The sequence below is a fragment of the Passer montanus genome, unplaced genomic scaffold (genome assembly GCF_014805655.1).
Source record: "Passer montanus isolate IOZ18808 unplaced genomic scaffold, ASM1480565v1 scaffold40, whole genome shotgun sequence".
NCBI classification, from domain to species: domain Eukaryota; kingdom Metazoa; phylum Chordata; class Aves; order Passeriformes; family Passeridae; genus Passer; species Passer montanus.
The window spans coordinates 1,522,538-1,550,121 of record NW_024368819.1 but is presented as its reverse complement, the minus strand read 5'-3'; the positions used below and the strand labels follow the sequence as shown (position 1 = coordinate 1,550,121).

The 27,584-nt window shown below is 40.6% G+C and overlaps 1 protein-coding gene across 4 annotated transcripts in view; it reads left to right on the top strand.

The window, feature by feature from the left end:
• PELI1 (pellino E3 ubiquitin protein ligase 1) overlaps positions 1 to 27,326 on the top strand; it is a 43,318-nt gene extending 15,992 nt beyond the window's left edge. For 3 of the 4 annotated variants that reach the window (XM_039718978.1, XM_039718977.1, XM_039718979.1), the window contains 6 exons: positions 18,969 to 19,110; positions 19,353 to 19,482; positions 21,071 to 21,172; positions 23,163 to 23,360; positions 23,473 to 23,661; positions 24,606 to 27,326. In XM_039718978.1, coding sequence (XP_039574912.1) covers positions 19,040 to 19,110; positions 19,353 to 19,482; positions 21,071 to 21,172; positions 23,163 to 23,360; positions 23,473 to 23,661; positions 24,606 to 25,172 — 1,257 coding nt within the window. In that variant the 5' untranslated portion in view covers positions 18,969 to 19,039 and the 3' untranslated portion in view covers positions 25,173 to 27,326. Of the gene's footprint in view, positions 1 to 9,332; positions 9,481 to 18,968; positions 19,111 to 19,352; positions 19,483 to 21,070; positions 21,173 to 23,162; positions 23,361 to 23,472; positions 23,662 to 24,605 lie in introns of those variants that run through there. The other variant, XM_039718976.1, reaches the window with a different exon arrangement.
• The last annotated feature ends 258 nt before the right edge of the window (positions 27,327 to 27,584 follow it).

Genomic DNA, 27,584 nt, shown 5'->3' with positions numbered 1-27,584 from the left:
TGTCAGAGTGGCTGACCTTGCATCTTTTTTGTCCTAGCAGTCATGTTTGCACACAAGGAAAACTATTATAAAATTGAGGAGAGCAAGCTTCTGACAGTGCTCTGGTTATTTGTGTGGTTCAAGGTTTGTTTTGGGGACATTTAATCCACATGCTTCTATCAGTGAAATGCTAAAAGTGCAGAATGACTTCAGTGTTCTAAAAAGTTGTGGTACGACAGTGGCTGGTAATCCAGAGAAAGTGTTTTCTTTGTGTTTAGAGAATATCTGTTCTGCACCTGGGGTTGATGTTGGAGTGAGACTGAGCATGCTTGAAAATTTGTTCTGCCACTAAGTTTCACTGAGGCAGCACACAGTGAGAGCTAAAGGCAGCTTTGATGATCAGCCTGACTGACTTGGAGTTTTCATCAAAACTCACCTGACACTTCCTAAAGTCATGCTGGGTGTCTAGTGTTGAACTGGCTCCAATGACTTTGCTGTATTTGAAGTTCTTTAGATTATTTTAGTATTTCAGTTGAGTTGTTAATTACATAGATGATAATCCTTAAATGTTTGAGGGTTTTTTTTGTTTTGCTTTTTCACTTTGAATTGGCGTTGGTCCAGAAGCTTGAATGTATCAGACATCTCCGACGAATGCGGGTAGTGTCTTATTAACTTGTGTTAAGGTTGTCCATGACATTTCATTACCCCTGAGCCTTCTGCTCTACAAAGGGATGGCAGGAGGCATCACTAAGCACAAGAGTAACAGATGACAAGCAGCAAATTGAATGTTTCTACAAACCTCTATGAATAGGTGTGAACGAGGCACCGCTGAGCTGTGAGTTGCTATTAGCTTTGTGAAACAATGTTCACAAACAATATCAGTCCAGACAGGGCCAATCTAGCCCGAAAAGCTTGCAAAGATAACTTCTGAAGAGCCAGATTTCGTGGAATGAATCGGTCTGCACTGAATGGCTGACTGAAAAGGGGCAAGTGAAATGGCTCCTCCAGACTAGACTGTTACTGTTAACTCTGCTGTGCTGGAAAAACAGGGCCCAAGGTTTCCTTACATACAGGCAGTGTATGGGTTAAAGTGGAGCCTTCTCTTAATCTCTTTCCCAAGGTTCAGAAAGGAATAAATCTGTACTATATTAACCAGTCAATGTGGTTAATAAATAAGTGGTGCTGTAAATCATGTGAAATTTATTTCCAAACTCTTTAAAGTACTGCTGTGTTCTGAATTGTCTGGTACTGTTCAAAAGTCACTTGGTTGTGGTGCTGTAAAAACTTCTGCTTTTTGTGGCTGTATGCTTTCTTCAGTGTATTTGCCCAACAGTGTTTCCTATTTCCTGAATGGAAAAATTCTTCTTTGAGAGAAAACAAGTAATTCTTTGCACAAAGCCTGCCTCTCAAGGCATGCAGGTACAAAGTGCAAACCAGAGGTCATTACTAGAAGTGAGTTTGCAAGTGTGAAGATACTTCTGCATGTCAGAAAAATGCCTGAATGAGAAAGAAATGTGGATTTTATTTCATGCTTGTGTTAGTTCAAATCTAGCTCCATCTTTAACTTTTCAGCCTTTTTTTTTTTTTTGCTTTGGAGGCTTCTCCAGGTAGCTTTGAAATATGAGCTGGTAAGTACAGAGAGCCAGAGTCCTGGCCAAGATAGAGCTTTAAGCATGGGTTTTATTTAGTGTTTCAGGGGTTTTTTTGGTTTTTTTTTTCAGAAGAAATTGTTGAGCTGTTTTGCTCGAACATTTTATGTCAAGTAAATAAACTATCATTAGCTGATGAGAAATATACTGAACTTGTGTTCTCAAACCTCAGTTTTAAGAGTCTTAATTTCTAGGCCAAATTTCAAAGGTTTATATTCACACAGAATTCTGTTGTAGAATTCTTTTGGATCAAGGAAGAACATTTTTTGTCTTCAGGAACACTTTCTTTGCTGGTGGAATTACAAGGAGTCAAAGTGCTGCCTTGCTAATAGAATTACATTAGAGTTTGCAATGTGACGTAGCATCACTGAAAATGCTGGGGCAGTCCATGAAACTACAGCTGAACTTTTTAACACTGCCTCACAATGGGTGCATCACTTTGGCAGCTGCTGGAAAAGTGTCCTGCCACAGTGCCTGTCACTGTGCCTGTTCTCGACCAATCTAAAATTACTTTTGTCTTCATCTGCTAAATTTTGTCTGACATATGCTGAGTAGACAAGAAGCAATACAGATTCCAAATGACTGGCTCTTTTGAAAACAAACAGACCACTCTCTTAGTACTAAAATGCCTTTGCTTCTTTTATGACCCACACTCTTGGGAATATTCTTCCAGTTGTAACTGAAGGCTGTACTAACTTAAAGTTCCCATATTGAGCCAGATACCTTCCCGTATGTAAAAGTAACATTTTTCTTTGGACATAGAACATTGAAAATTTGAAAATAGTGATAACCTTGAAAACCTGCAACTGTAAGTCAAATGTGAAACATAATTATTTCCTTAGCTCTTAATTAAAACCTGACCCTATGGTCAGACCAAAGTCCCTGGGGTCCCTATAGAAATAATACATCTCCACCTCCATGGTTGAGGTATTCTGTCCTGGGCTTTTTTTGCTGGGAATATATTTGGCACAATAATACCAAAGATTGCATGTGACAAGAGTCAAGTTCTCCCAGTACCTCTAAAGAAGTAACTGTATTTCTGTCTCAGCCATGGAGTAGAATTTAGGGATGGTATCTCTAGCACTGAACTGCTACTATTTGGGAATGACCTTTTTTTTGTTAGGTGTTAGTGCCTGCATAGAGGTAAAGTGCAACTGCCTGTTTATTTTTATAAGCAATAAACCTCTTAGCCAAATTGGATTAGAAGTGTAGGAAGTAAAGTATTGTGCCTGTATATGCTAAATCATGCATTGCCTATGAGATTAGAAAGGAAAGAAAAAGATCTGATCATCTGGCATAGGATTTTTTTCACTGAGCAGTAACAAACTGTGGACAGGCAGGGGGTCCAACACCAGAAGGTACTGGAGCTGTACTGTTTGAATTCCTGGCTGTAAGAGGTGATGCACATGAGAACTAAAGTGTGCAAAAAGTTTTGTGTTTATGTATAAATGCAAGTTGTATTAGCATAAAAGTTGGTTCACCTTAGCTTTTAAGGGGCAGCTTTTAATGTATCAGGACATATTTCATTATTCCTCTATTAGAAACTTATTGCATGTGACAAGTAATCAATTCTTGTTCTCTTGGGTTACTGCCTAAAGTAACATTTCTTCTGTACCTGAGCTCATAAAACAGCGTTTAAACTATTCCTAAAAAGATGTCCTTGACAGTCAGAAGTACAGGAAGCAGAGGTGCTGAACCCCCTGTGTTTGTACAGAGCTCTGACCTCTCCTAGCAGGCCACTGTGCAGAGCTGACCCTGGGCTGGCAGAGAGGAGGCAGCCCTCCCACTGCTCTGCAGAGGAATATGGGTCATGTGCTTTCATGTGCCCGTGCTGGAGGTGATATGTTTAGAAAGGACCAAGTTTTGTACCTTGTGTAAAGACTGCCTAAAGTTTGAAGTGAGGGGGAAGAATATAGTAGGATGGCTATGTTTAATAGCAGTGATTTGCAAAATATTCAGGTACGAACTATGGACTTGGGACACTGTTGTGCAGAAGTGAGGGGAGCTGTTTTGAAGTTGTCCAGCCCTTTTTTTACCAGAATCACAGCAGGACTACAGTCAAAATGGGGAGTGTCAAGAGTTTAGTAAGTGTGGTTAGGAATTTAGGATAAAGCATGGATAGATTTGACTTTTTGCTTCATGATCTCTTTGAGGGTAAATATGTTTGCCTTCTTGTAAGAGATGTATTTGTGTGACATGGATGTTGATTAGAAGCTGAACTGAATAGTTTTGAAACTTTGTTCTCTTTTAACATCATTTTGTGAGTGTGGGGAGACAGCCAGTTATAGCTGAATTTCTGTAACTGAATACTTTTCCTGTTTTTTTTTTTTTTCTAATCTGAATGAATAGTCTAACATGAAATGTTTTTCATCACTGAGATAAAGGTGCTTTTCAGAACTGAAAGTGTTGCTACTTTCTAGCAACTGTCTTAGAGTTCTCTGTACAAGTCCATGCTCAAACGATCTGGCTTTGTGGGAATGAAAAATTTCAGGTAATGCAGGTTCAGCTAGTTCTGCTATAACCTTAAAGGCTTTGCAAGTACAAAAATCGTGTCTTGGAAATGAATTCAAATTGGGCCTCCCTTTTTTTATTTAGGGGAAACCATAATACCTGAAGCTCAGTGAATCTATGTTCTGATGCTGAAAGTTTGCTGAACAACATCTAAAAAATTCCTAAAGTGCTTGTGCATAGCCAAGATTAATTGAACCAGAAATGATCCTAGAGAACGTAAAAAGAAATCCTTTACAATAGCTTTTTCCAGGTACCTGGGAAATTAAAGTTTGTTGTCTTGGAAAGAAGCCTGGTGCAGCTACATCTGTATGGCTCTGACTTGGCAGATGAATTGCATCAGTTTGTCCTTTAGGAAACAAATGTGCTTTCTTCAGAATGAGGCTTTGTCTGTCATTCTTTCAGTCTTGAATTTTTAGGAATTCAGCACATCTTCAGGTGGTACTTGAAGCCAGGTGAAGAACCATCTGTCCTGGTTTCAGCTGGGATTGAGTTAATTTTCGCAGCAGCTGGTACAGTGCTGTGTTTTGTGTTTAGGATGAGAATAGTTTTAATGCACTGATGTTTTGCTGAGCAGTGCTTACTCTGAATCAAGGGCTTTACAGGGTTCCTTGTTCTGCCAGCCAGGAGCTGCACAAGAAGCTGGGAGGGAGCATGGCCAAGACAGGTGACCCAAACTGGCCAAAGGACAGTCCACAATGGACATCATGCCCAGGATTATAAACCGGGGGAGTTGGCTGGGAGGGGCTGGCTGCTGCTCATGGATGATCTGGGCATCAGTCAGTGGAGTGGTGAGCAATTGTGCATCACTTTCTTGGGTTTCCTTTCTTTCTCCTTTTATGGTGTCTCCCTTTTCCTTACTATGTTTTGTTTTAGTTTATTTCAGTTACTTATTGTTGCTGTGTTGAATTGCTCATTGGGACCCATTTCTCTTGTGGAGGACTTCCCTGGTGTAGTTGAGGAACAGGCTCACAAAAATGTAAGGGTGGAACAGGACTTCATAAGAAATGCTCATTAGGTTTGTCTGATGGCAAAGTGTGACTCCTGTGATGTGAAATGTGACTCCTGTGATGGCAAAGTGTGACTCCTGTGATGTGAAATGCCTCTGTGCAGTGTGATGACTTGTTGCCACTCTGTAACTAGGCTACTTCAGTCACAAATTGCTCCACAGTTGCTTAAGGATCACCATGGCTGGATGAGCGGCATTTTAGAGTTGACAAATCTGTTTGAAGGAGAATTTGTTGTGCCTTAAGAATTCAAGATTCTATTTAGATCTTTTACCCGGCTGTCCTGCAATTCTAATTAACCTCTCCTACCCCTTCTAGACATTGTCAGTGTGGAAGAGTTCATAAAGTACCATCTACCCTTCATGTCACAGAAACTTGAGATGCAGAAAAGGCTTCTTATCTGGAAGCTGTAGCTATAACAATGGACCTTTGTTTTCTTGGCCCTTGTAAGAACTTTCTTACTTCTTGCCATAAGCCACCACACAGTAGTGCAGGGGATTAGGTCATTTCCTTCCCTTCTCCTCTTCCTGCAGATTATTTGATTAGCATTTCTATTGTATACTCTAAATAGCATGTTCTTGGCTTCAGGCTGGTCCCCCTCTCTATAATCTCTTTAAAACACTGTAGTATGACTTTTTATTAGCAGCGTGACATGGGAACTCCTTGCACAGAGATTACATGTGACGTAACACAATAAAGGATTAATGAGGCTGGTAAGTCAGTAATCTCTTCCCTGCTTTCTTCTTCCCTCATGCACCTGAGATTAGGCTTCTGGGAACCCCTTAACAGTGCTAATGCCTTAGACTTCATGAAATATTTTTCTTGTTTGGATATCATTGGCTTTGATCAGAGTTTAGCCCCTGACTTCATGGGAAACCAAGTTCAGGTTGTGTATAGTGTATGTTCAACATTCAACATTGAGTGTACAAATATACCTCTCCCGTGGGATCATTACATGTCCTTGGTCTTCCACCAGGTGTTTTGCTCCCTTTTCTCAGTGCTTCCTTTCCTTCAGTCTGTTTTTATATAGCCTGTGTGCAGTAATTTCAAGCTCTTATGCTGTGTGGGGTTTTTAGTTCACTCCTTGCCTGTTTTGTTGAATAAAATTATCAACAGGTTGTTTAGAATGTCAGTCTTGAAATGTAGTAGTAATATACTGATAAGGTTAACTCCAGCATGAAGAGTTTGCCATTCAGGCTTCTTGCCAGTGTGGACACTAGAGGCCATAGTGTTGCCTGTTGCCCCTCTCTGTAGGGCTGTCTTTTTAGCTGGAACAGCTAGAAATGCATTCCTCTTCAGAGCTCATGTTGAATGTCATGTGAAATCACGTAATTGTATCAAACTGTACAGCATCTGTTTGTGAGTCAGATAGAAGAACATGACGATAGAACCCTTTATTTCTTTAACAACTTCAAAGAAAGAACCTCCCCTGCAGTTCAGCATCACTTCATGAAATTAGCAGTGATATCTTGGGCTACAGATTGCATTGTTTTAGTCTGGCATGGTATCTGTACTCCAGGAGAAATCAGATAGCTTGCCTAGCGACAGCATGCTGGAGGCATTTCATTCCAGTCCTCAAGGCATGGTATAGTTCTTGTGATTCTGTGAAAATCATTAAACCCTCCTCATTCTAAAAGTGAGGGGCAGTGCTGACACAAGAACAGCTGAGTAGAGCATGGCTGTGAGTAAACACAGGCAGTGAGACAAAGTGGTTCAAACTATTGGGTGAGATTCAGAGGCAGCCACATAGAAGTGTGCCTAGGGGCAAAATAAGCCCTAGAAAAACCTGCATTAAGATGGGGCAAGATTAGCTATAAAAAGGACATTGTGTGGTGTTGCCTGATCACTCCAGAGGGTCTCTAATATGAAGGCAAGTAAGGATTGTTATCTGGGGGAGGCTTGTTGGGGTGGTAGAAAGCAAATCCACCTGCAGCTGCTTCTTAGGTAGCTGCAGCATAAAGTAATCTACAAACTTAGTAACCTGAACACTGAACCAGCTGCATCTGTAAAAGAATGTCTGGGAATAAAGGAGTTCTAGAAGCAAATTAGTCTTCAAGTTCTGCTTTTCAGGATGTTTAGAAACAGTACAACTCCAGTTTTACAACTTGTGTGAGAAAAGTAATGCAGCCTAGAAGTGGTCATACAAATGTAACTAATCACTATGGTTAAATACCTGAATACAGAGCACCTTTTGTACTCTTGGTGCCATATCTGTGTGTTAAGTGATACTAATGCAGTCCTGATGAGTTTGGTTTTTTTTTTTTCTTCTAAAACAAAATCGCAAAAGCAACCCTTTGTCCCAATTAAAACAGCATTCAAGCTGCCAACTTTTTATAGGCTGGGACAAAACAGAAAATACTTGAGAGTGATGAGGGAGGTGGGGTGGTGTGACTCCTCCACCCCGGTAAAAATTGCCCTTTTAAGGATCTGTGCATTACTAGTGAAAAAGCTGTGTTTGTGTGCCAGTGACATGAGGCTGTTGATTTTTGGCAGGGAGGAGGATTCCCTGAGAACCTAAATCTTAAGATCAGGCTTGGTGAGTCTCTGGTGTTTCTGTTGAAATGGATGCAGAAGGTCCCTCTCCCCTCATTTGTGTTGGTGTAATGGGATTACAGAATAAACACACAAATAGATTAGCAAAATTATTAGTGTGCAGTTTTGGTTTTTCCCTTAGCCCCTTGCCAGTTTAGTAATCTGACAGTGACCATACCATTTCAGAGCAGTGTTCAGTCCTGTGGTTTTTTTGTCAACCAGAAGTGTGGAAACAAAGGAGCACCTGTGCATCAGTGTTTCTCCAGGCACTTTACAGTGTTCAGCAGCTGTGGCTCAACCACTTCTGTGGAGCAAGGTGGTATCTTTCTGCTTAGTAATCTATGATAGGAGGGGGAAAAAGTATCTTTGAGCCCATGTATAGTTTTATTATCAGAATAACCTATGGCAAGGTGTTCTGCAGCTAAATTTTCTGGGTAGGTGACAAGATTCTGTAACGGGACTTTCCCCTGTTACTTAGGGGAAAGTTTGCTGTAGAGTACAGGTTGAGAAGAGAGAAAACACAGATGCATTCACCTTGTTCTCAGCAGTAAAAGTTGACTTCTGTGGAGCTGCAACTTATGTTGTGTTACGGCATTATGAACAGAAAAGCTGTTTTGACAGTTCTTAGGTTTGAGTGTTACCCAGTGGCTATCCTGTAAGGTGAACTGGGGAAGAGTTCTGTTAAAAGAATAACAGAGCAGATAAACCAACTTTAAAACATTGACAGATCAGTCCATAAAATTGCGTTTTTAAAAGATTGAGGTTGCGAGCCAAGGAGGGAGCAGCAGAAACAGGAGCAGGAACAGTCACATGTACAACATGGAGATGTGAAATGTCAGGCTCTATCTACATTGCTTGAGCCAGGGTAACCATCTACCCCTTCTTCACCCACTACAGCTGTGATGTAAAACTTGATGTAAAGGTTAAGCTGCTGTGTCATATCGTGATTGCAGCAGCCTCACAGCATTTGCATGATCAATTCCACGAGGTAACTTGGAAGCTGTGGTAACTTGATCACCACTTTATGGCTCAGACATTTAAATTATCCCACCCACTGACTTGATGCAGTGATTTTGGTGTTGGTGGAATGAGAAATGAGCTCATAACCTGGTCTGGCACATGCAAATTTGCCTTTCTAAATGTGCATCCTACAGGATTGAGCTGTTTTAGAATCATTGGCCATGACAGTCCAGTACATGCAGGTGGCATCTGCAGATGTGTCATGTGTTCAGTCCTACAGTATTAGTGAAGAGAGAAATGCCTGAAGAGTTTCTGCTGGTATAATTCTCAGTGTATTAAGAAATTACTCTTTGTGTGGGAGGTGAGGAAAGCTAGCTGGGCTAATAAATTATGGTTAAAAAAAAGAAAAGGTATAGCAAGCATGGGTACAGTTATGTAAGAGAAGGAAATAAATCAGTGTTTCTCTGAGAACCTCATCCGCAGAGCTGCCAAGCAATTGGGCTGCAGTATTGTTCTCAACACACCCTCTGCTTCCTTTTTCCCTTTTTGGGGCCAGGGATGGATGAATTGATGGAGCAGGAGCAGGATGCTGGTTCTGCCTCCAGCCAATGCTGTGTGGTGCTGCGGTGTTTACCCAGCTTACGCAAGGCAGAGCCGGCCCCTCTTGAGGCAGGAGGTGCTTCCCACGGCTCAAGTAAAAGCACACAGAGCAGTCACTCAGTCTGGCAGTTGCTGGGGGTTTAAAGGAGTTGGTGGATTTCGGCTGATTTTTAACAAGATCATTGGGAGGATTGGGGTTTTTCTTCTCCACTGTGTAGGAATACTGCAAGGACGCAAATATCCTGGTAAGTGCTCTGCATGCCGTCACTTTTCTCTTTTACTGTGGTATTGTTTCAGTCTTTCTTCTGAAAGTATCCTCAGTGGCAGTGGTTTTCAGTGATGCGGTGGAAAGGAAATCTGAGAGTAGGCAGTGTGTCTGCAGGCTCCCCTTCCACCTCAAAGAGGCAGAGACATTCCAAGTGCACAGCATAGTAAGTGCTGTTTGATCATAACAAGTGTCAGTCACTTCTCATTTTTAGGGTGTAGAGCAAGGTGCCTTAAAACTACCGTTACCTAACAAAATCGTACCAAGGACAATTTCTCATGGAGCTGTTGAATATTTCTGTTGTCTAAACTGAGAAAAAGGCTTTAAATGTAACTGTAATGCCTATTTTTGTAAGATGATATAAATGCTATGTGAAAAGGCTTTAGTGTAATACAAACAGCTATTTAGCAGATATTTTGGTACATGAACTGCCTTATCAGGAAGTCAGAGGCTCATAAAAAGCAAAACTGTAATGTACGGGCGTGTAGAACAAGAACTCATTGTGGTTTTTTGCAAGCCCAGGCTCCTCAGCCATATATTCCAGTACAGGTGCATCAGACAGTAGATTGTCCTGGACTTGAAAAGCTCTATTGCTTTGTGTAAGAATAAGATGCCTCTGCTTTGGTCTAAACTTTTAGGAAGTTTTACTCTTGTGGCTTGACTAAGTGAAAGTTGGGACTGCCTTTTTTTTTTTTTTTAATACTGTGTAATTAGTCTGAAGTAGTTGAGAAGGATAATGTTAAAGGTTTCTAACAGTAGAGTTCTCTGCAACAGAACTATACTTCTGTACTAGTATTGTACAAAGTTTTTCTTTTCTGTTTGTGCTTTTGCAAGGCACTCTGGAGATACCAATAGGTATGCTGTGACTAATGAGCACCTGATATTCTCCAAGCATGTCTCTATGTAGTATTATTTTAGGGCTTTTTCATACGGGTTACAGATTATTTATAAACTTCATTTGACAATCTGAGTGAAATGAAAATTAAATCAAAACTATTTTTTTTAGTGTAGTTTGTACTCACAGGCAAATTGCAAGTGCAGCCAGAACTTCACGGAGAAAGCTGCAAATTAATTTTCTGAAGCATCTTGTGTGAGTAACTCTGGCAGGTAGTTCAGCTGATGGAGCAGGGACAAGCTGTGGTGTTTGGCCCTTGTGCCAGAGGGTCCGAGCCCTGTGCAAGGCTCCGCGCGTTGTCACCGCTGCATCCAAAAGGGGCAGGGGGGTTCAGGCTGCGTGTAAATGGAGCAGCTTCACTGGTGAAGAACTTTCTCAGCTAATTAAGGATACAGATAATGTTGCAGTGACAGCTTTAAAATAGACACCTTGTGCTAAAAGACAAATGTTTTTGGCTTCCCACACGCAGTCTGAATTACATCATTTATAACCCGTAGGAGGTTATCGTGGTTTCCTCAGGGGAGGATCAGCTGTTACTTTTCATAACTGAAAAAAATTCTGCACTATTTCTTTTTCCAAGGGAATATTTTCAGAATTGATTTTTGTCAGTCTGTTGAAGTAGATCATTATTGATTACATAAATCTTCCGGGTTTAATACACCCAACCACATTCTCATGTCATCAACGGCAGTTCAGAATAAGGGAACTAAAGTTAGCAGAGGTCTGACTCAAATCAGACCCCTGTGCTTAGATGGGTTTTTTCAGTCTTCTGAAGAAGAATGCTATTTTTGAGTACTATCATAAAGTACAGATTTTCATATAGGTGCCTTTAATGAAAGTCATATTCTAAAACACTTCCCTTGTTCATTGAGCAAGGTTGCTTGTCCTCAAGGCGCTGTTCCTGTCTTTCCTGAAATTGCAGAGAGCTTCTCAGACCTGCTTCTGAGGCTGGAACAGAACTTGAAGCAGAATGCTAGATGCCAGTTCAACCAAAACTGCTGTTTCTTAGACTGGACAAAATTAGCTGTGGCCTTAGAGCAAAACAGTAGATTTTCTCTTGTCTATCAAATTAATGCCTCTTTCAGAATGTCCACAGACAATGGGTTTTTGTGTATATGTGCTCTGACTTGCATGCCTTATTTCTAGGATGACCAGCCCACTAATGGCAGGTGTCCATGGTAAAAAGATGCTTTCATTTTGTTTGTGACAATGAAAAACTCCTGTATTGAGATTTTACAGATGTTCTCAAGGCATAGTAGTAGATAGCTGTTGCATTGGTTTATGCTTGATGTCCTGTGCAGGATCAGCTGCTTGCTCATTTCAGAGCTTGGCCTTGTTGTCTTGTTTTTGATATCTTGTTTTTGTCTTGCTTTCATATCATAAAACACTTGTGTGCCTGTAGTGGATGACTAAGCTTATTCTGAGTTACAAAAGAAAAGGTGTACAGTATAGACTAAGGAAATAAGCCATACTAAAGCAAAAGGCTGGACTGATACTCCACACTCCCAAGGCTTATTCTTGGGGAATTTGCTGTTGAAAAACTCCCTTTTCTAGAAATAAGAAATTTAATTTTCCTTCCTAACAAAGATAGTGTATGGCTATTGATCTAAAGTGATAGGCATTTAAATTGCACTAACAGATGCATCACTGTGCTTTCCTGTGCATCTGTAGTGAAGGATGCAAGCTGTACACAGAATGTGGCTAATCTCAAAAGTGGAGGCTAAAACCTGATGGTAAAACTGCAGGTGTGTGTGGGAAGGAAACGTGAGCTTGTTTTTAACTGAAAACTGGGAGAAGTGTTAAAACTGGTAAGTAAACACATATTCTTTTTACCCAGTGATCACTTCAGTAAAAACTATTTTAATACAAGCTTGCAAAACTATTTATAGGAAAAACGGTTAAAGGAGAATAACTTTCCAGTAGCAAACAGTTACTTCACCCATCACGTAGAAGAAAGTGATTTCTCAACCTTTGTCTCAGCTTTCAGAAACATACATATTCTTTTTACCCAGTGATCACTTCAGTAAAAACTATTTTAATACAAGCTTGCAAAACTATTTATAGGAAAAACGGTTAAAGGAGAATAACTTTCCAGTAGCGAACATTACTTCACCCACCATAGAAGAAAGTGATTTCTCAACCCTTGTCTCAGCTTTCAGAAACACAGTGATGCAAGGACCTGATTCCTGGTTGCTTGTACCAGTGCAGATTAGTAACATTATTGATACTGTTTGTGAAACCTGGCAAGCTGGGCTTGGTGGGAACACACACTCAAACAAGCAGTCAGTCTGCTGGGAATTACTGTGGGGTTTGGGGTTTGGGTGGGGTTTTTTTTTCTGTGGGTGGGGTTTTTGGTTTTTTGGGGGTTTGGTGCTTTTTTGTTGGTGATGGTTTTGGTTGTTTCTTTTTTTTAACTTCTCTCTGATTGCTTATTGCCTTCTCTTTCCATGCTTGCAAATATCATCATCTTGAGAGACTAGTGTTCTGTACAGTTTGTTTGTGTCTCTCAGCGACTTAACTTTATTCTGGTTGTTTAAATCTGGAAATCGAGATTTTTTTCCTTTGAAGTGGTGAGATGTAACTGTAGAAGAGAATATGCAGTGCTGAAATACTGTACATGTATTCAGAGGATTTTGGTTTCTGATCTTGCAGTCGCAGGAGACTTGCCTAGTGGAAACTGGAGTGATAAAGAGCTTAGATGTGTAAGTGAGTATTGGCAAACTTGGGTCCTACTTGTGTATTCTCAGGTATTGTCACTCTATTCAATGTGAATTGTTTGTCTGCAGTATGGGGTTTTAAATCCAAATAAAGCTGTGGACTCTAATGTGTAAATCTTGAGGGATAAGGACAAGATCTTGTTTCATTGGTAATGGAGTTACTTACAGTTTATGTCTAGCTGGTCAAAAGTGCACTTCAAGTGCATATTCCAGTTGCTTGATAGAATTGTGTGGACTTCCTAAAATTAATTGTATTCCTGGAATAATTTAGGTTGGAAGGTTGTCTGGTTCAGTCTCTGGACTCAAGATGGGACTGGACTGCCTTTGGTCAGGCTGTGCAGAGGCACATGCAGCTGATCTCCAAGGATGGAGATCCCATAGGCTCTGTGCATTGCGGGTTTTTGCCTCCCATAATAGTTAATCAGGATTTTCTGTTTGTTCTGTAGCTTGTTTGTTGCCTCTTGTTCTGCCACTGCATCCCTGTCAAAAGGACTAGATTCCATTTTGTCCCCATTCCCTCTGGTTTAGCACAGAATTTCTCAGGGAGGAGCTGTATCTGAGAATTGCAAGTGTAGTCAGTGCAGTACTGCAAACAGTAAAAAAAATTAAAACATCAATAGATAAAATGTCTTGTGCTTTATTTGTAAAAGCAAAAAAATAAAAATAAAAATCCAAACCTTAAAATATGTAGCTATAGAATATAAATATAATGTTATATAAAGGGAGGAGGAAATTCCCATTTTTTTTTTATCTGAATCAGCATATTTTTATTTTAATATATTCATTGACAGAGGACTTCTTTCTATACTGTGTAAGTGGTTTTCTATGCAGTATTTTAGAAAGGGCTAGTCTGGCACTAGCTACAGTTGCTAGCAGCCTATAATGCTGGCTCTGTGTTTAGAAAATGACGGTAATTTATTACAAAGAGACTTTTATTCTAGTATTTTTAGCTTTCAGCCGAGTGTTTAATGAATCTCTGCCTGGGCTCATTGAATTTATGTTCTCCCCTCCCCCACCCCATTTTAACCATTAAGTTATTGCTATTCTTGCTGCAATTCCAGAAGCTGTACTTGGTCTTCAAAATAGCAAACTTAATTCACAAGGTGCTGTGCCCTACTGCAAACAAGATCTGAAGACTTGCTGAAGCAATTAAAGACTAGTTGTGAGTGAGTCTTGTGACCAGGAAAGGCAGCTGAATGGTTGGAAATAGTTCCAAACCAACCAAAATTCATCTGTCTTTGTCCCCCGTGGAAACTGATGTGCTCAAGGGAAGTGAGCTCTTAACCTCACCTACTCTGAAGTGGTTTTGGGAGCTCTTCCAGGGGACAGCCTGGATGCAGGGACCAGTGTTTGCATGAGACAGGAGAGACTATGATACAACTTTTCCTTCTAGTGGAATGGAGTCAGAAATCTGTGACTTGCTTTTTCAGCTATAGCAGTCTTTGCTTTCTGTGGCTTTAGTGAGTACTAGAGAGCAGGAAGGCTTGTCAGAAACCAGACTTACATTACTCAAACAAATTTTAAATGCTTTTCTCAGTTCAGTTGTTGTCACTTCCCAGTCTTTCAAAACAGTTGCATGTGATAGTATTGAGCATTGAACTTTCTGCTGCCCCCAGAAGAACCGATGTTGAGAATAAAAATGTTCATGAGTTCTTCCTGTTCCAGTTTCCTATTGCTGATACTGAAGAATTTTAGCTGGTACCCATTGTGGTTTGGGGCAACTGCAAACAGTTGTGCTTGCCTTTAGCCATGCAAGTTGCTTTAGTCTCAAAATCTTTTCAAAATCATAATACAGGACAGTGAAAAGAGGTAAGCATTTTCAGGCTTTGGTCTCTTCTCTTTGGCAGAAGCAGAGATCTTGACATAAAATGTTTGCTGCTGCCAGTTCTATGATTTTTTTGGAAGAATATTGGATGAGATGGAATCTTGTAATTGACATCTTACTCCTTATGAATGTTGAATATTCTTGGAGGAGTTTAGAAGAGTCTGTTGTTCAGAGCTTTCTCCAATGAAGCATGTTCCACTGATGTCTGGAAATGCTGCTGCAAGAAGAAGCAAAACTGTAATTTGCCTGTATTTTGTTCAAACAGTTGGTTCCTTAGCTGTGTACTGGCCCTTCAGAGCAAATTTTTCTTTTTAAGTAAGTACTCTAGAAATAAAAACTGGTCAGGTTGTACTACAAGAGAAGGCCCATTATATATTTTTTGGTGATACTTTTCTTCTACTCAACAGTTTTCCTTCAAGTAAGTTCTTCACTCAGCTTTAAATGATTCATAAGCCTGCTCTATTTCAGGAGTGGAGATGTTATCCCATGGCAGATTAGACTCATCTCCAGTGAGGCAGCACTTGAGTTTTATTCAAAGACATGAAATTTCCCTTGGACTGATCTTCAGGACCTCACTGGAAGGATATAATTGGTCTTTGTTATTTCTGGGAACAAAAATATTTTCCCTTTGGGTACAGTGCACCAGGCCAATCACACTGGATGAGAAGTAGTGTGTATGTTGGACTGATGATTTTTGTAGGAGTACTGAATCTTGTATGTACTTGAGTTGAAGTAATCTGGGGGTGTAGTAGTTGTGAAAGTGGTGTGTGAAGCTCATAAAGGTTCTAAGATGTATTTGAAAAAAAAATGAAGTTCAAACATTTCAGCCAGACTTTTGAAAGGGGATGAGCAAGCTGTGTTATTACTGATGGCTCTAGATTCCTAACGCTCAAACCTTCCTTAAGTTTAATAAGAAGTGGATTTCTGTCACATGCAAAGTAAACTTGAGTGGATTTCTTTAAATGTAAAGCAAAAAAAATGTTTTAAGGAGTAACTGAGCAATAGATGGGGGGACATCTTTCCTTGTACTGAGATTTTCTGTATGACTCCTTGTATTGCTGAAGTCTGTCCCTGGGAACTGCTGACCCCTTTTATCATTTCTGCACAGTTCTCTGGTTGCTTGTGCAGGTAACACATTAGAGCCTCCTTTAACTGTTCACGTGTTATTTTCGTGAGGCTTTGAAGTTGACTCAGACTGAGACATGTATTTTTTTAGTTTTCCATTAAAATGTTCCCTTGGATGAATAGAAGAAGAGGAGAAGCTGTACCAAACCTGTTCTTGTACTAATGGCTAAAGTTATTTTAAATGTTTGCCGTCCCACTTTCTCTAAGTTAAAGGATTAGCTCTTTAACACTGTAATATGGGGTTATAGTATTTAAATCTTTGGTTACTGTGGCATGGTGTTTCCTTAGAGTAACTGCTGTAGTTTCATGGCAGTGAAACTACACTACTACTGTTTCTTGTGAGTTGTTAAATGTGAAGGCAGAGGACAGCTGTTGGCCAAGATTAAATTAGTTGTGTGTGAAGAAGACTGAATTGCAGGGGAGAGGAGATCAATATTCAAGTAGAAAATAGGTTAATCATATGGGGAGGAGATGAGAAGATGAGCTCTTTCAGAAGACACCTGTACAAGCAAGTATAATGCAAGAAGGTCTTAAAACAAGAAATGCTGAAGTTGATTGTAAAAATTCTTCATAGAAAATATATTTTTATTTTTATGTACAGCTAGATCATGAAGATTTATACTAATTTCAAAAGTAGAAATACTTCAGAAGGGAAATGTGTCTAAAGAATTGAGCACTCTTAAACACTAGGATCTATATAATTCAGTATTAATGTCAGAAAAGCAGCCCTGAGCTGTGTTCACAGGCACATAGTTTGAGTGTGGTGCTCCTGGTGAGATGCCAGGAGTTAAGGAGGGCCCTGGAAGACATGAAAATTGTGAACACAGTTAATGTTGTGGGGCTCTCTTTATCAAATGTGTCAATCTCCACTTCAATGTGTTGTGACTACTGTCATCGTTTAAGGTCATGTTTTCCTGTGATAAGTTTGCTTTAAGGTCTTCATTTTAGTATTCCAAAGGCAAAACCTACAACAGTGAGTAGCCTCACAATCCCAGGGGAGTTACTGCTACATTTGGGTCAGCAGTCCAAAAGAGCTTTGGGCAAACTTATATTCCTTGACTGTCTCCTGTGCCACTGCCACTGTTCCTGTGTGACAGAGGGAGACTGCTGGGTCAGTAAAATGCACTTTCAGCACCGGCTGAGTGATGGGTACCCTAAGGCACAGACCAGGACAGCTGCTGAGTGAAAGTGCTCACTGCTTCCCAGGCAGCAGACAGTGCTGGTGTCACTGTTCTAGAGATGGGACACAGACACTTCACAGCAGTGTTGTGCAAATCAGGTTTGTGGCAATGCACTCATCTCTCAGTGGGTCATTATGTTGTGATAATGTTGTGTGTGCTAGCCACAAAGACAGGCTGCAGTTAACTTGTTTCAAGCACTATGAAATCTACAGTACCCAGACCTGGGGAGAAAAAAAGAGATTTGGAAAATAATGAGAAATTAAAGGAGAAATTAAAGATTTCTGTTTACTCTCCTGGTTGTGTTCTGCAGGCATTGTAGCAAATGCTTTAAGACAGAGTGATGTCTTTGCCTGTGTTAGTGAGAAGCCCTCCCAAATATGTGGAATAGTGTGAAGGAACAAACTTGAGTTTTTACAGCACTGTGAGCTGATTGCAGCTGGCAATCAGTGTATGCATGCTGGATAGGAAGTTGTAGATTTGAGAATGTGTTGAAGGCCAAACTTCTCTGTGAAGGAGCAAAGACTGGGAGAGATAAAGTCAGTAAAGGGATCTTTGCATCAGCTCCTGAACAAATGGGAGCAGGCTGGCAAGCAGTGCCACATCTTTTTCTCTGTTCTTACGACATAATGTGGGGATAGATAATATCTGCATGATGAGATATTTTCTACTAATAACCATGGTCTAGTCAAGGTGGAAGAAAGTGGAGATACAGCACTGTAGTTATGATCAAAGTCGATGACAGGATTCAGAAAATGCTGTGTGGGTCAAAAAGTGCATTTGCACAGAAGGCAGAATGTTAACCATCAGTACTAAAAAAGATTAGCAGCTCTTTGAGTTGGTATGGAAACTCACCTGGAAGGACCAAGGGAATGTTCCTATTCCTATTAAAGAAAGCCTCAAACAGGCTCTCATCAGCTTTATTCTTTATCAAGCAAGTGCTCTGCTGGGTAGGCTTTCTCTAGAGGAAGGTCAGAGATGAGCTGCATAGGTCAAAAGTGTCTGGAAATGCTACTAATGAGAAGCTGTAAAAAATACAACATGAACTGTTCCTCAAAGTAGAAGTCTGAGTAAAAAATGCACTTCAGGACTGTTTTCATTAGGAGTTACATGGAATTCTTTCAGGAAACCTCCTTCAAACAGCTGTTTATATCACTTCTGTCTCTGGCTAAACATGAGCCATCACATTGCACACCCGAAACTTTTATGGTGGGCTTGATATCAAATTGTCGTACAACTTCCTTCCATCTGCAAACCCAGAAACTTCTTAGGAAGCTCTGAATTAGACACTTCACATGAAAACTTTTGCCTGCCTAGCTAATTGTGTTAGCTGGTCTTGCTTTGTTATTTTGTTTTGGTTTTTTTTGTTTGGTTTTTTCTTTAAATTTAATGCCTATCTGGCTCTATTTCTCAACAACTGAATGAAATATAATAAATGAAGCTATGTATCATTTACTCTAAAAACTAGCATGGAGGAAAACAAGTGTGGGTGTTTTAAGGCCATAGTGGAATTTTCTAAATGCATTGTTTTGGTGATCTGGCACTTCTTCAAGGCAATTCAACCTTAATTTATGTGGTTTTATATATGTGTTTTAAAAAATTATTTCAGACAAAATCAGAACATGGAAAAACAAAATGTTGTACCTGCAGTATCAGATTAGTGTGCAAGTTTGTGTAATTGGACTAGAATATTTTCTCTTACACTTAATTTTGGTTTTATTTTTACAGGAAATAATGAAAAAAGTGTGCCACAACTCTTGATCAGAGACCTGAAGTTTGAGAAGTCATTAACTAAGCTCATGTTTTCTCCTGATCAAGAAAATCATCCATCAAAAGCACCAGTCAAATATGGTGAATTGATTGTATTGGGGTAAGTGTTTGCGTGTAAGAGTCTGAGGATTTTCTGTGCTGTGATTTTGTAGACATGTTTCAATATTGTGTTAATCAATTCTTGGATTTAAATGTGATTAATTGAAACTCTGTAATTAGTAACGCTATACTAATTGAGAATCCTTGGTGCTTAGAATGAAAGTTCTTGTGGGTCCGTATCTCTTGAGAGACTAAATAACACAGGAATGATGGCCTTTGTTCTTTTTCTGTGCTTTTTGATAGGTACAATGGGTCTCTCCCAAATGGAGATAGAGGGAGAAGGAAAAGTAGGTTTGCTTTATTTAAAAGGCCCAAGGCAAATGGGGTGAAACCCAGCACTGTGCACATTGCCTGTACCCCTCAAGCAGCAAAGGTAAGCTCCATTTCTCCCTTCAACTCTGTCTGATTTTTCCTTGTAAAGGAGAAATCTCCTTTCTCCATATAAAGAGCTGCTAGGAAATTATTTAAACAGCATAAATATCTGGCTGTGAAAATAATATTTTGTGTTTATCCAAAGTTTTCTAGTACCTGTCAGGGTTAGCAAGAAACAATGTAACAAAGAAGATTCTGTGTGTAGTCCTTGCCATAGCCAGAAAAAAAAATAGTTTTGAAACATGAATGTTCTGGGCACAGGCTAGTCATCTGTTTTAGATTTTGTAGTCTAAAGCTCACTCTGCTTTAGGACTAACTTTGCTTCACGTGCAGCTGACTTTTAAATGATCCTTGCCAAAGCTCCACGTGCACTTGGTGCTCCATCCAGTGGGTAGGAGTTCCCCAGGGATCAGGGCAGGTGGGTTTGCAGGGTATGTTTCATAGGGCTTGTAATCAGAGCTCCCATTAGGAAGCAGAAAAGGAAGGGCTTAGGCCCTGCAGTTGAACTGTATTTCAACAGTGTATGTCAAAACTAATGCATCATAGCTAAGGTATTACCATGCAATATTGTGGTTATTCAAGTGTGTGTGCAATTGTGTTCAATAACTAATGGAGCATTTCTACTAAAACAGTGGAATTTGAGGATGCTTAGTGGTTGTTTAGAAACTGCCAGTGACAAGATCACAAACACAGTAAAACAAACACTGTTAAGTGTTAAGTGTTTGACAGTGACAAGATCACAAACACAGTAAAACAAACACTGTTAAGTGTTTGAGTCCCAGAATGTCTTGATGCTTAAAGATCTTGACCGTAAATTCAGGGAATGGTATATAAAGTATTCAGAAATCAGAAGCATTTTTCTACCAAAATTCTTGTAGTAGAGCTACATTCATAGCTGATCTATGAAAAGAACATTTAATTTTGCAAATTCTTTATGGTCTGGGAAGTGCTGTTTAGCAGTACTTTTAGAAGTGCTGGTCACTTTCCTAGTATGTAATTGCAGAATCAACATCCAGACTAACAAACTGAAACCTTTGCTACAACTTCTGCAACCTGTGTGGAGTTTCTCCATTTTACCCTATTTACCACCACTTTTTCCATCTATGTGTCTTAAATCAGTCATTACTGATTTTGGTGTTAACTCAAATCCTGTTTTTCAAATGAAATTCCTAAGTTTTTGTCCTCACTTTGCTGTTGGCCAAGTTCCCTCTGAGATGGCCATGAAGGTGTTACATTCAATTTTAGCCTTTGCATTTGGTTGTTTTGTCCTTTTGTGTTCAGGCCAGTGTTGCTTTAACACAAAACATGACTAATAATATGCCCTGGTTATGTTTATTTAGTTGCAGCATGTGGTGAAGAGACCAGTTTGGTCTGTTGCTGAATCAATCCTGCAGCTTTTTTTTTAGTGGCCAGGACTGGGTTTTGTGAAGTTTAACTGCAGGTGTGTCATTAACAACCATCTGCCTTAATGCCTTAATTAGCAGAAGAGTCTGGTGTTATATATATATATATATATATTGTCTGCTTTGCTGCTGTATATTGTAGAATTATTATGGACTGGTTCAATAACATTTGGCATTTTTCCACAGGCAATAAGTAATAAGGACCAACACAGCATATCTTACACTTTGTCTCGGGCTCAAACAGTAGTAGTTGAATATACTCATGACAGCAACACAGATATGTTCCAGGTACGTGAAGTAAATGTGTGTGTTCTCATTTTTGGTAGTTTCAAACAAGGCATCCTCTCAGCAGGCTTTTTCTCTCAGACCCAAAAGTTTGTGTGTCAGTTTCTGCACTCACCATTCAGAGCAATGTAATTCTGTGCATTCCCAAGGCCATCCTGTGAACAAGGCTGTGTGTTTGTACATCTCTTTTAGACTTGGGCAAAGGTGAAAGTTGGGGGGTTTTGTGACTAATGCACAAGATTATGGTTTTACTTTTGCTGGTCTGCAAGTCACATAATCTGTCTCTTAGTCCCTCCTTGCAAAATGAAGAATAAAGGGCACCCTTCTCTTCAAGCACTTAGAACTTTGCTTCTGGCATTTACAAATGGATTTGGGATCAGCCAGTTGGAGACAGGGTAGAAGAAATACAGTATGGAAACACAGGAAAGCTTTTGGCACAACTAATACAAAAAATACTCTGAACTTGTTTAAGCAAACCCAGAAATGTCTAAAGCACTGGGAGATGTGAAGAGAGGAGCCTTCAGTGCAGATGGTGGCAGTTCAAAACAACTTTGCTGCAGTTCCTGTGTGTATGAGAAGGGACCACAAACACATCTGCAGCTGTGGTGTGCCCTCATATCTTTTAATTGTTTCCTGTTTTTCTCAAAAGGAAGGGGTTTGTTTTGGGGTTCTTTTTAATGTGTGCTTTGTTCTCTCTGATTCCCACACTGTGATCTTGCATAGCTTTTTTTTTTTCCCCCCTTGTTGTTGCCACTAGTTTATGGCAAGGAGTTTTGCTGTCACAGCATTTTGCTGTGACGCCACTCAGGATCTAAGGAGGTGGGAGGTGTTGGGAAGTGGTGGAGGAAGCTGCTTTGCAACTGCAAATACAAGAGAGTAAAAGGACTGTAATGAAATCACTGCAGCATAAGCTATTGTTTGTGTGAGTGTTCTCTCTTCAGGCATGCTCTGGCATGTGTGCTGCCCTGAAATTGCCCCTGGCAGTCCCTGTGTACTCATGGGTTATCCTGCCTAAGAAGCAGTAGAAAAATACATTCTGACAAAGCAGTTTTAGTCTCATGAAAGTTCTCCAGTCCTCACCAAAAAGCACCTCAAGCTTTTGGGTCTCTTGCTCAGCAGTTAATCACCTTAATGTAATCACCTATTTTCAAAGAGCCTGAGAGCTCTGGAAATGAGTCAGTAGTAGTGTGTAAGGGGGCTTTAAATCCAGCTATATGGATATTTGGGAAAGAGTTATTACTTTTTCTCTTTGCAAAGAAAAGTACAAGATGAGTTGACTGGAAAAGCAGGGGATACCTATGCAGTTTCATCAAACTCAGTACAGTTGTGTGGGACTGCAAGACTCACAGTTCCCTCCAGCCAGAAAAGGAGGCACAGCTACCAGCAAAACCTGATGGTAGACAGATGTTACATTCTTGTGTTCTGAGTGTGTAAATGTAGCCCCTCTCTGCCACAACAACCTGGTCCCTGGTCTTGCACAAAAGGTTTGCTGCTTCTCAGTGCCCACCAGAACTGAAGAGACAACTCACATAATCTGATACATCTATACCTTGACTTAGTCTGGCACTGTTCAGAATGTTCTGGGCATACAAAGTGACTGCATGTCACTGTTCTTCCCTCTGACTGCTCCTCCCTGGCTGTTTTGGTGTTCTGCAGCTGGTCTGCTTGACCCGAGTGTAACCTTTCTGATGAGAAGGCCTTCAACAGGGAATCATCTCAGAACTGACTTAATTACATCATTTTATTTCTCCTTCCTTCATTTGGCTGTACCCAGCTTTCAGAATAACTTTGATCATTTGGAGACAGAAAAATGCATCAATTCAGATGAGGCTTTAGAAACCTAAATTGATAGACTGGTGGACAGGAATGCATTAAACTGTAATGTCATGATTTTCTTATCATTGCTTTTAATTGCTTTGAATTTGAATAGTCCTAGACCCAAAGACAAACTTCTGACCAGTTGTTTGTGTTTTTTTCCTCAATGCTTTTCCAGATTGGTCGGTCAACAGAGAGTCCTATAGACTTTGTAGTAACAGATACAGTTCCTGGGAGTCAGAGTAATTCAGATACACAGTCTGTGCAGAGCACAATATCAAGGTTTGCTTGCAGAATCATATGTGAACGTAACCCTCCCTTTACAGCAAGAATATATGCTGCAGGATTTGACTCATCAAAAAACATTTTTCTTGGGGTAAGAGAATTCTTTTTCTTTTATCCACTAAAAGTTCGGTGCAGGCTTATTTTTTAAACTAATTCATAGCTCCAGCCAAATTAAAGGTTCTCATTGATGCAATTTATTTTAGGAGAAAGCTGCAAAGTGGAAGACATCAGATGGGCAAATGGATGGACTAACAACAAATGGAGTTCTTGTTATGCATCCTCGTAATGGATTCACAGAAGACTCCAAGCCAGGGGTGTGGAGAGAGATTTCTGTGTGTGGGAATGTGTTCAGCCTTCGTGAAACCAGATCAGCTCAACAGAGGGGAAAAATGGTGAGAGGAGTGACCAGTGTTGTATGCAACCTGTTTAAAATGGTGCAGCCATAAAGGGTAGAGTTTGGGCATAGAGCTGGAATCTGCTGGAATTCCACGTAGTTGTCACCTCTACAATTAGTTACACTGCCTCTTGTGTGTCTGTCTGTGTGCACAAAGGTGTCTTGCTCAACCTGAATAACTGACTGAGTTTATCTGCAAACTTAATTACACATCTAGGCTGCTCTCCTAAACGGAGTTTCCAGTCTACTCAGTATTTCTGCAAGCTCTCCTGCACATTCTACGAGTATTTTCCCAATTCTCCCTTGTGACTTTATGCTTTTCCCACTTTTCCTTTTTTATAGAATAATGAAGAATAGTTATAATTTTATTGGATATTCATTTCCATGTTCACATTCTGCATTTGCCATCTTCCTCTTGTTTCCAAAGCACTGGTGACTTTTCCAGGAGATATTTGGGTTTGATATGATTTGGGATGTCTCAGCAGAAAGAAATGCTACACTGAACATTTTAAGCAGCATATTTAGCTGGGAGTGCTAATGGGAAGAGGGGAAAGTCATGTGTAATGAGGAGTTTTAAGAAAAGTCTAAAATATGATGGAGGACTAAAACAGTCTGGTGATACTCCTTGAGGCATTTCAAGTAACAGAATGCTGTAGGGATGGAATAGAGAGTTGTTAAGATGGGAGAGGAGCTTTTCTTGACTCAACATGGTCTATTTTAATGCACACTTTAATCTCTTAAGATGTTGGGGTGGGGTTTTTCCAAAAAAAGGAGGGCAGAGAGACGCTGATACTGGGCTCTCTATGAGTGTCTTGTGGACACAGTCAGAAGCTGCTTGAAACTTGGATGGATCTTCCAGGCAGATGAGTATTGTGGAAGTGCACGTTGTTACTCTTCAGAGACCCTTAGGTGACGGCTCTCCATGTCTGTGTCCATGTCAAGGTTGAGAACGAGACGAACCAGCTGCAGGACGGCTCCCTGATCGACCTGTGCGGGGCGACGCTGCTGTGGCGCACGGCCGAGGGGCTGGCGCGCACGCCGACCGTCAAGCACCTGGAGGCTCTGAGGCAGGAGATCAACGCGGCCAGGCCCCAGTGCCCCGTGGGCTTCAACACCCTGGCCTTCCCCAGCATGAAGAGAAAAGATGTTGTAGACGAAAAGCAGCCGTGGGTGTACCTGAACTGCGGCCACGTGCACGGCTACCACAACTGGGGGAACAAAGAGGAGAGGGACGGCAAGGACCGCGAGTGCCCCATGTGCCGCTCCGTCGGCCCCTACGTGCCGCTGTGGCTCGGCTGTGAGGCGGGATTTTATGTGGATGCCGGACCTCCGACTCATGCATTCAGCCCGTGTGGACACGTGTGCTCAGAAAAGACAACTGCATATTGGTCCCAAATTCCTCTTCCTCACGGTACTCACACTTTTCACGCAGCCTGTCCCTTCTGTGCGCACCAGCTGGCTGGTGAGCAGGGTTACATCAGGCTCATTTTCCAAGGGCCTCTCGACTAACACAGGTGTTCCCAAGGACTGCAGTAAACTGATAAGCTAAGCGATTCTCATTTTTAAACCAACCGTTTTTCGTATTCTCTGGGCTTTGCTGGTTTGCATTAAGATGAAGAATTCTTTGGTTTTTTTTTTACAACAGCTAAATCCCTCTTTATTGAGAAAAGTCTGGAAATAGAAGAAATGGGGGGAGAAGGGGGAGACCTCCTGCTTTTTTTTGATTAATAACTACTTCTGAAGAGGTGGAGGAAGTGTTGTAGAGTGAACTTCAATGCCTTCAGTTTAATGGTTTTTGAATCACATGTCCACAGTGTTTGAAAGGTGTTTCATTCTTTTTGTATATGGAGGGTAAATAGTTCAAAGAACATTAGTTTACAGCTTGGATGCAAACATTGTAAAATATAACATGTATATTAACTCTTTTCTATTTATCTTTATTATTGAAAATATTTAGAATGTTTAGAGAGTAGCATGGTCATAGTGTGTTACATCCAGCAATTGGATGTGTAGAGTAGTTCTGGATGGAGAAGATCGTGGGATGAAAATGGTAGAAAAATCTTTTAATCTAAAATACTGAGTTCTTAGAATAGTTAAAATGCTTTTTAAACAAAGCTAATGCAAATTATGATGGCATAAAGTTGTGCTTTAATCGTGTTGAAAGGTAGCTGAGAAGGATTTCTTAAATTGTCTGTTTGGTAGGACTGTACTTAAGATCTGGTTATGAGGAGAATATTTACCAGACTCTTCGAATATGCAACTTAGTCTAGATTAAGGATTTTTTTCTCCCTTCACGCTAACACTTCTCTTTATTTAGCATTAGTGACATTTGTGAGGGTTTTTCCAATGTTAAACATGAACAGACCAGAAAGATGAGGCTTGTTCTGTTCCTTGCTGTTTGGGGGTGGGGACAAGGGGAGAGGTGGATGCGCCTGGGCACGTGTGTGGGGAGCAGTTCGTGCCTTGGCCACAGCCCCAGCCTGAGAGGGGTTTGTCAGCTGGATGCTCAGCCTTCCACCTGCTGACTGGTGGGGGCCTCAGGCCTGGCCTTTGCCAGGTGCAGGTGCTCATCCGGGCCGCAGGTGGAACAGAGGAGGAGCCTGGCAGCTGGGGGACGTGTCCCTGCATCCTCGGGCAGCTGGGCACAGCTGGCAGCCTGCTGGGAGAGCTGGGGCTGGGCTGGGCTCAGGCCCTCAGTGGAGGTGCTGCTGTGGGCTCTGCTTACTCTGGTCTCTGCTCTCCTCTTCCTCCCCCTCCTTCCCCTCTGGATCCACCAGAAAACACCAGTGTACTACATGCAGCTCTGCTGCCAGCCCACTGTGCTTCATGGCAACCTGACCTTTTTACCATTGATTTGAGCTTTTTTGGCCAGCTTCGTACATTTTTTTAAAAAATATGTACTGTATAATTGACAGTAAGAAAATTTCTGTACTTTATAGCAAAGCTTTAGCTTTCATTTTTCTTTTGAAGCTGTTCTAAAATTTTCTTTGTTTAAAGAGATCTGTGTTGCTTAGATGTCATGAATTACTTACTTTGACTGTCAATTATTTCTCCATTTTTAAAAAGAAATTATATATATTGTTTGGTTCACTCAGGAAATGCATGTGTCAGGAAACCTGTACTATAAGTTCAGTTAGCTGTCATGTACAAGTAACTGCTGTTACTCCCTTTCCATAGAAATATAACTGATTTTGACATTTTCCAGATTATATGCATTAAGTAATGAAACTTATGCAGCAAGAAATCCCTGTATTGTAGTTGTTCTAATCATCTTATTCAAACTATAGTATACTGTAGTTTTAATTTTTATTTGCAAATTAATTTATTTAAACTACGTGAGTAAACACTTTTCAAAAACAGAAATTCTGGGATTGTGGCTTTGTTTCCAAGAGATGGGAAAGGGCTGTGGATGGCTCCTCTGTTCTGGGACACCTCAGGAGTGCCTCTGTTCTGCACATATGGATTAAGAGCACAGAGAAGCAGCAGCTGTAAAGACTTTGGACGTTTTCCCTGGTAATGGCTTGGAATGGCTCCTTTCAGATGTGTCCTCTCAATGTGTTTTATATTTAACTCTGTGTTAAAGGTGAGATTGCTGTTTAAATGACACAGTTAAATGAGTAAGTTACGAATACTGAAATGCAAAAACTGAACTAAATTTTAAAATGACAAGAGTTCTTGATTCTGTCTTCCACAAAATCTAATTGACATGTCTCTGGACATGATCTTGTTGACTACAGGAACATGAAAAACCAGAAAAGAACATGATGAAAGCTACAAAGCAGTATGAGTAACACAGAGCTGAACTGTGAGCACAGATGGAGCACGGGATGGTAGGAGGAGTATGGGAAGTGGTGGTGGAGGCCCAGCTGGAGGCTGATGCAGAGCCAGGGGTGCAGCTGGGTACATGCACACCTAACTGCA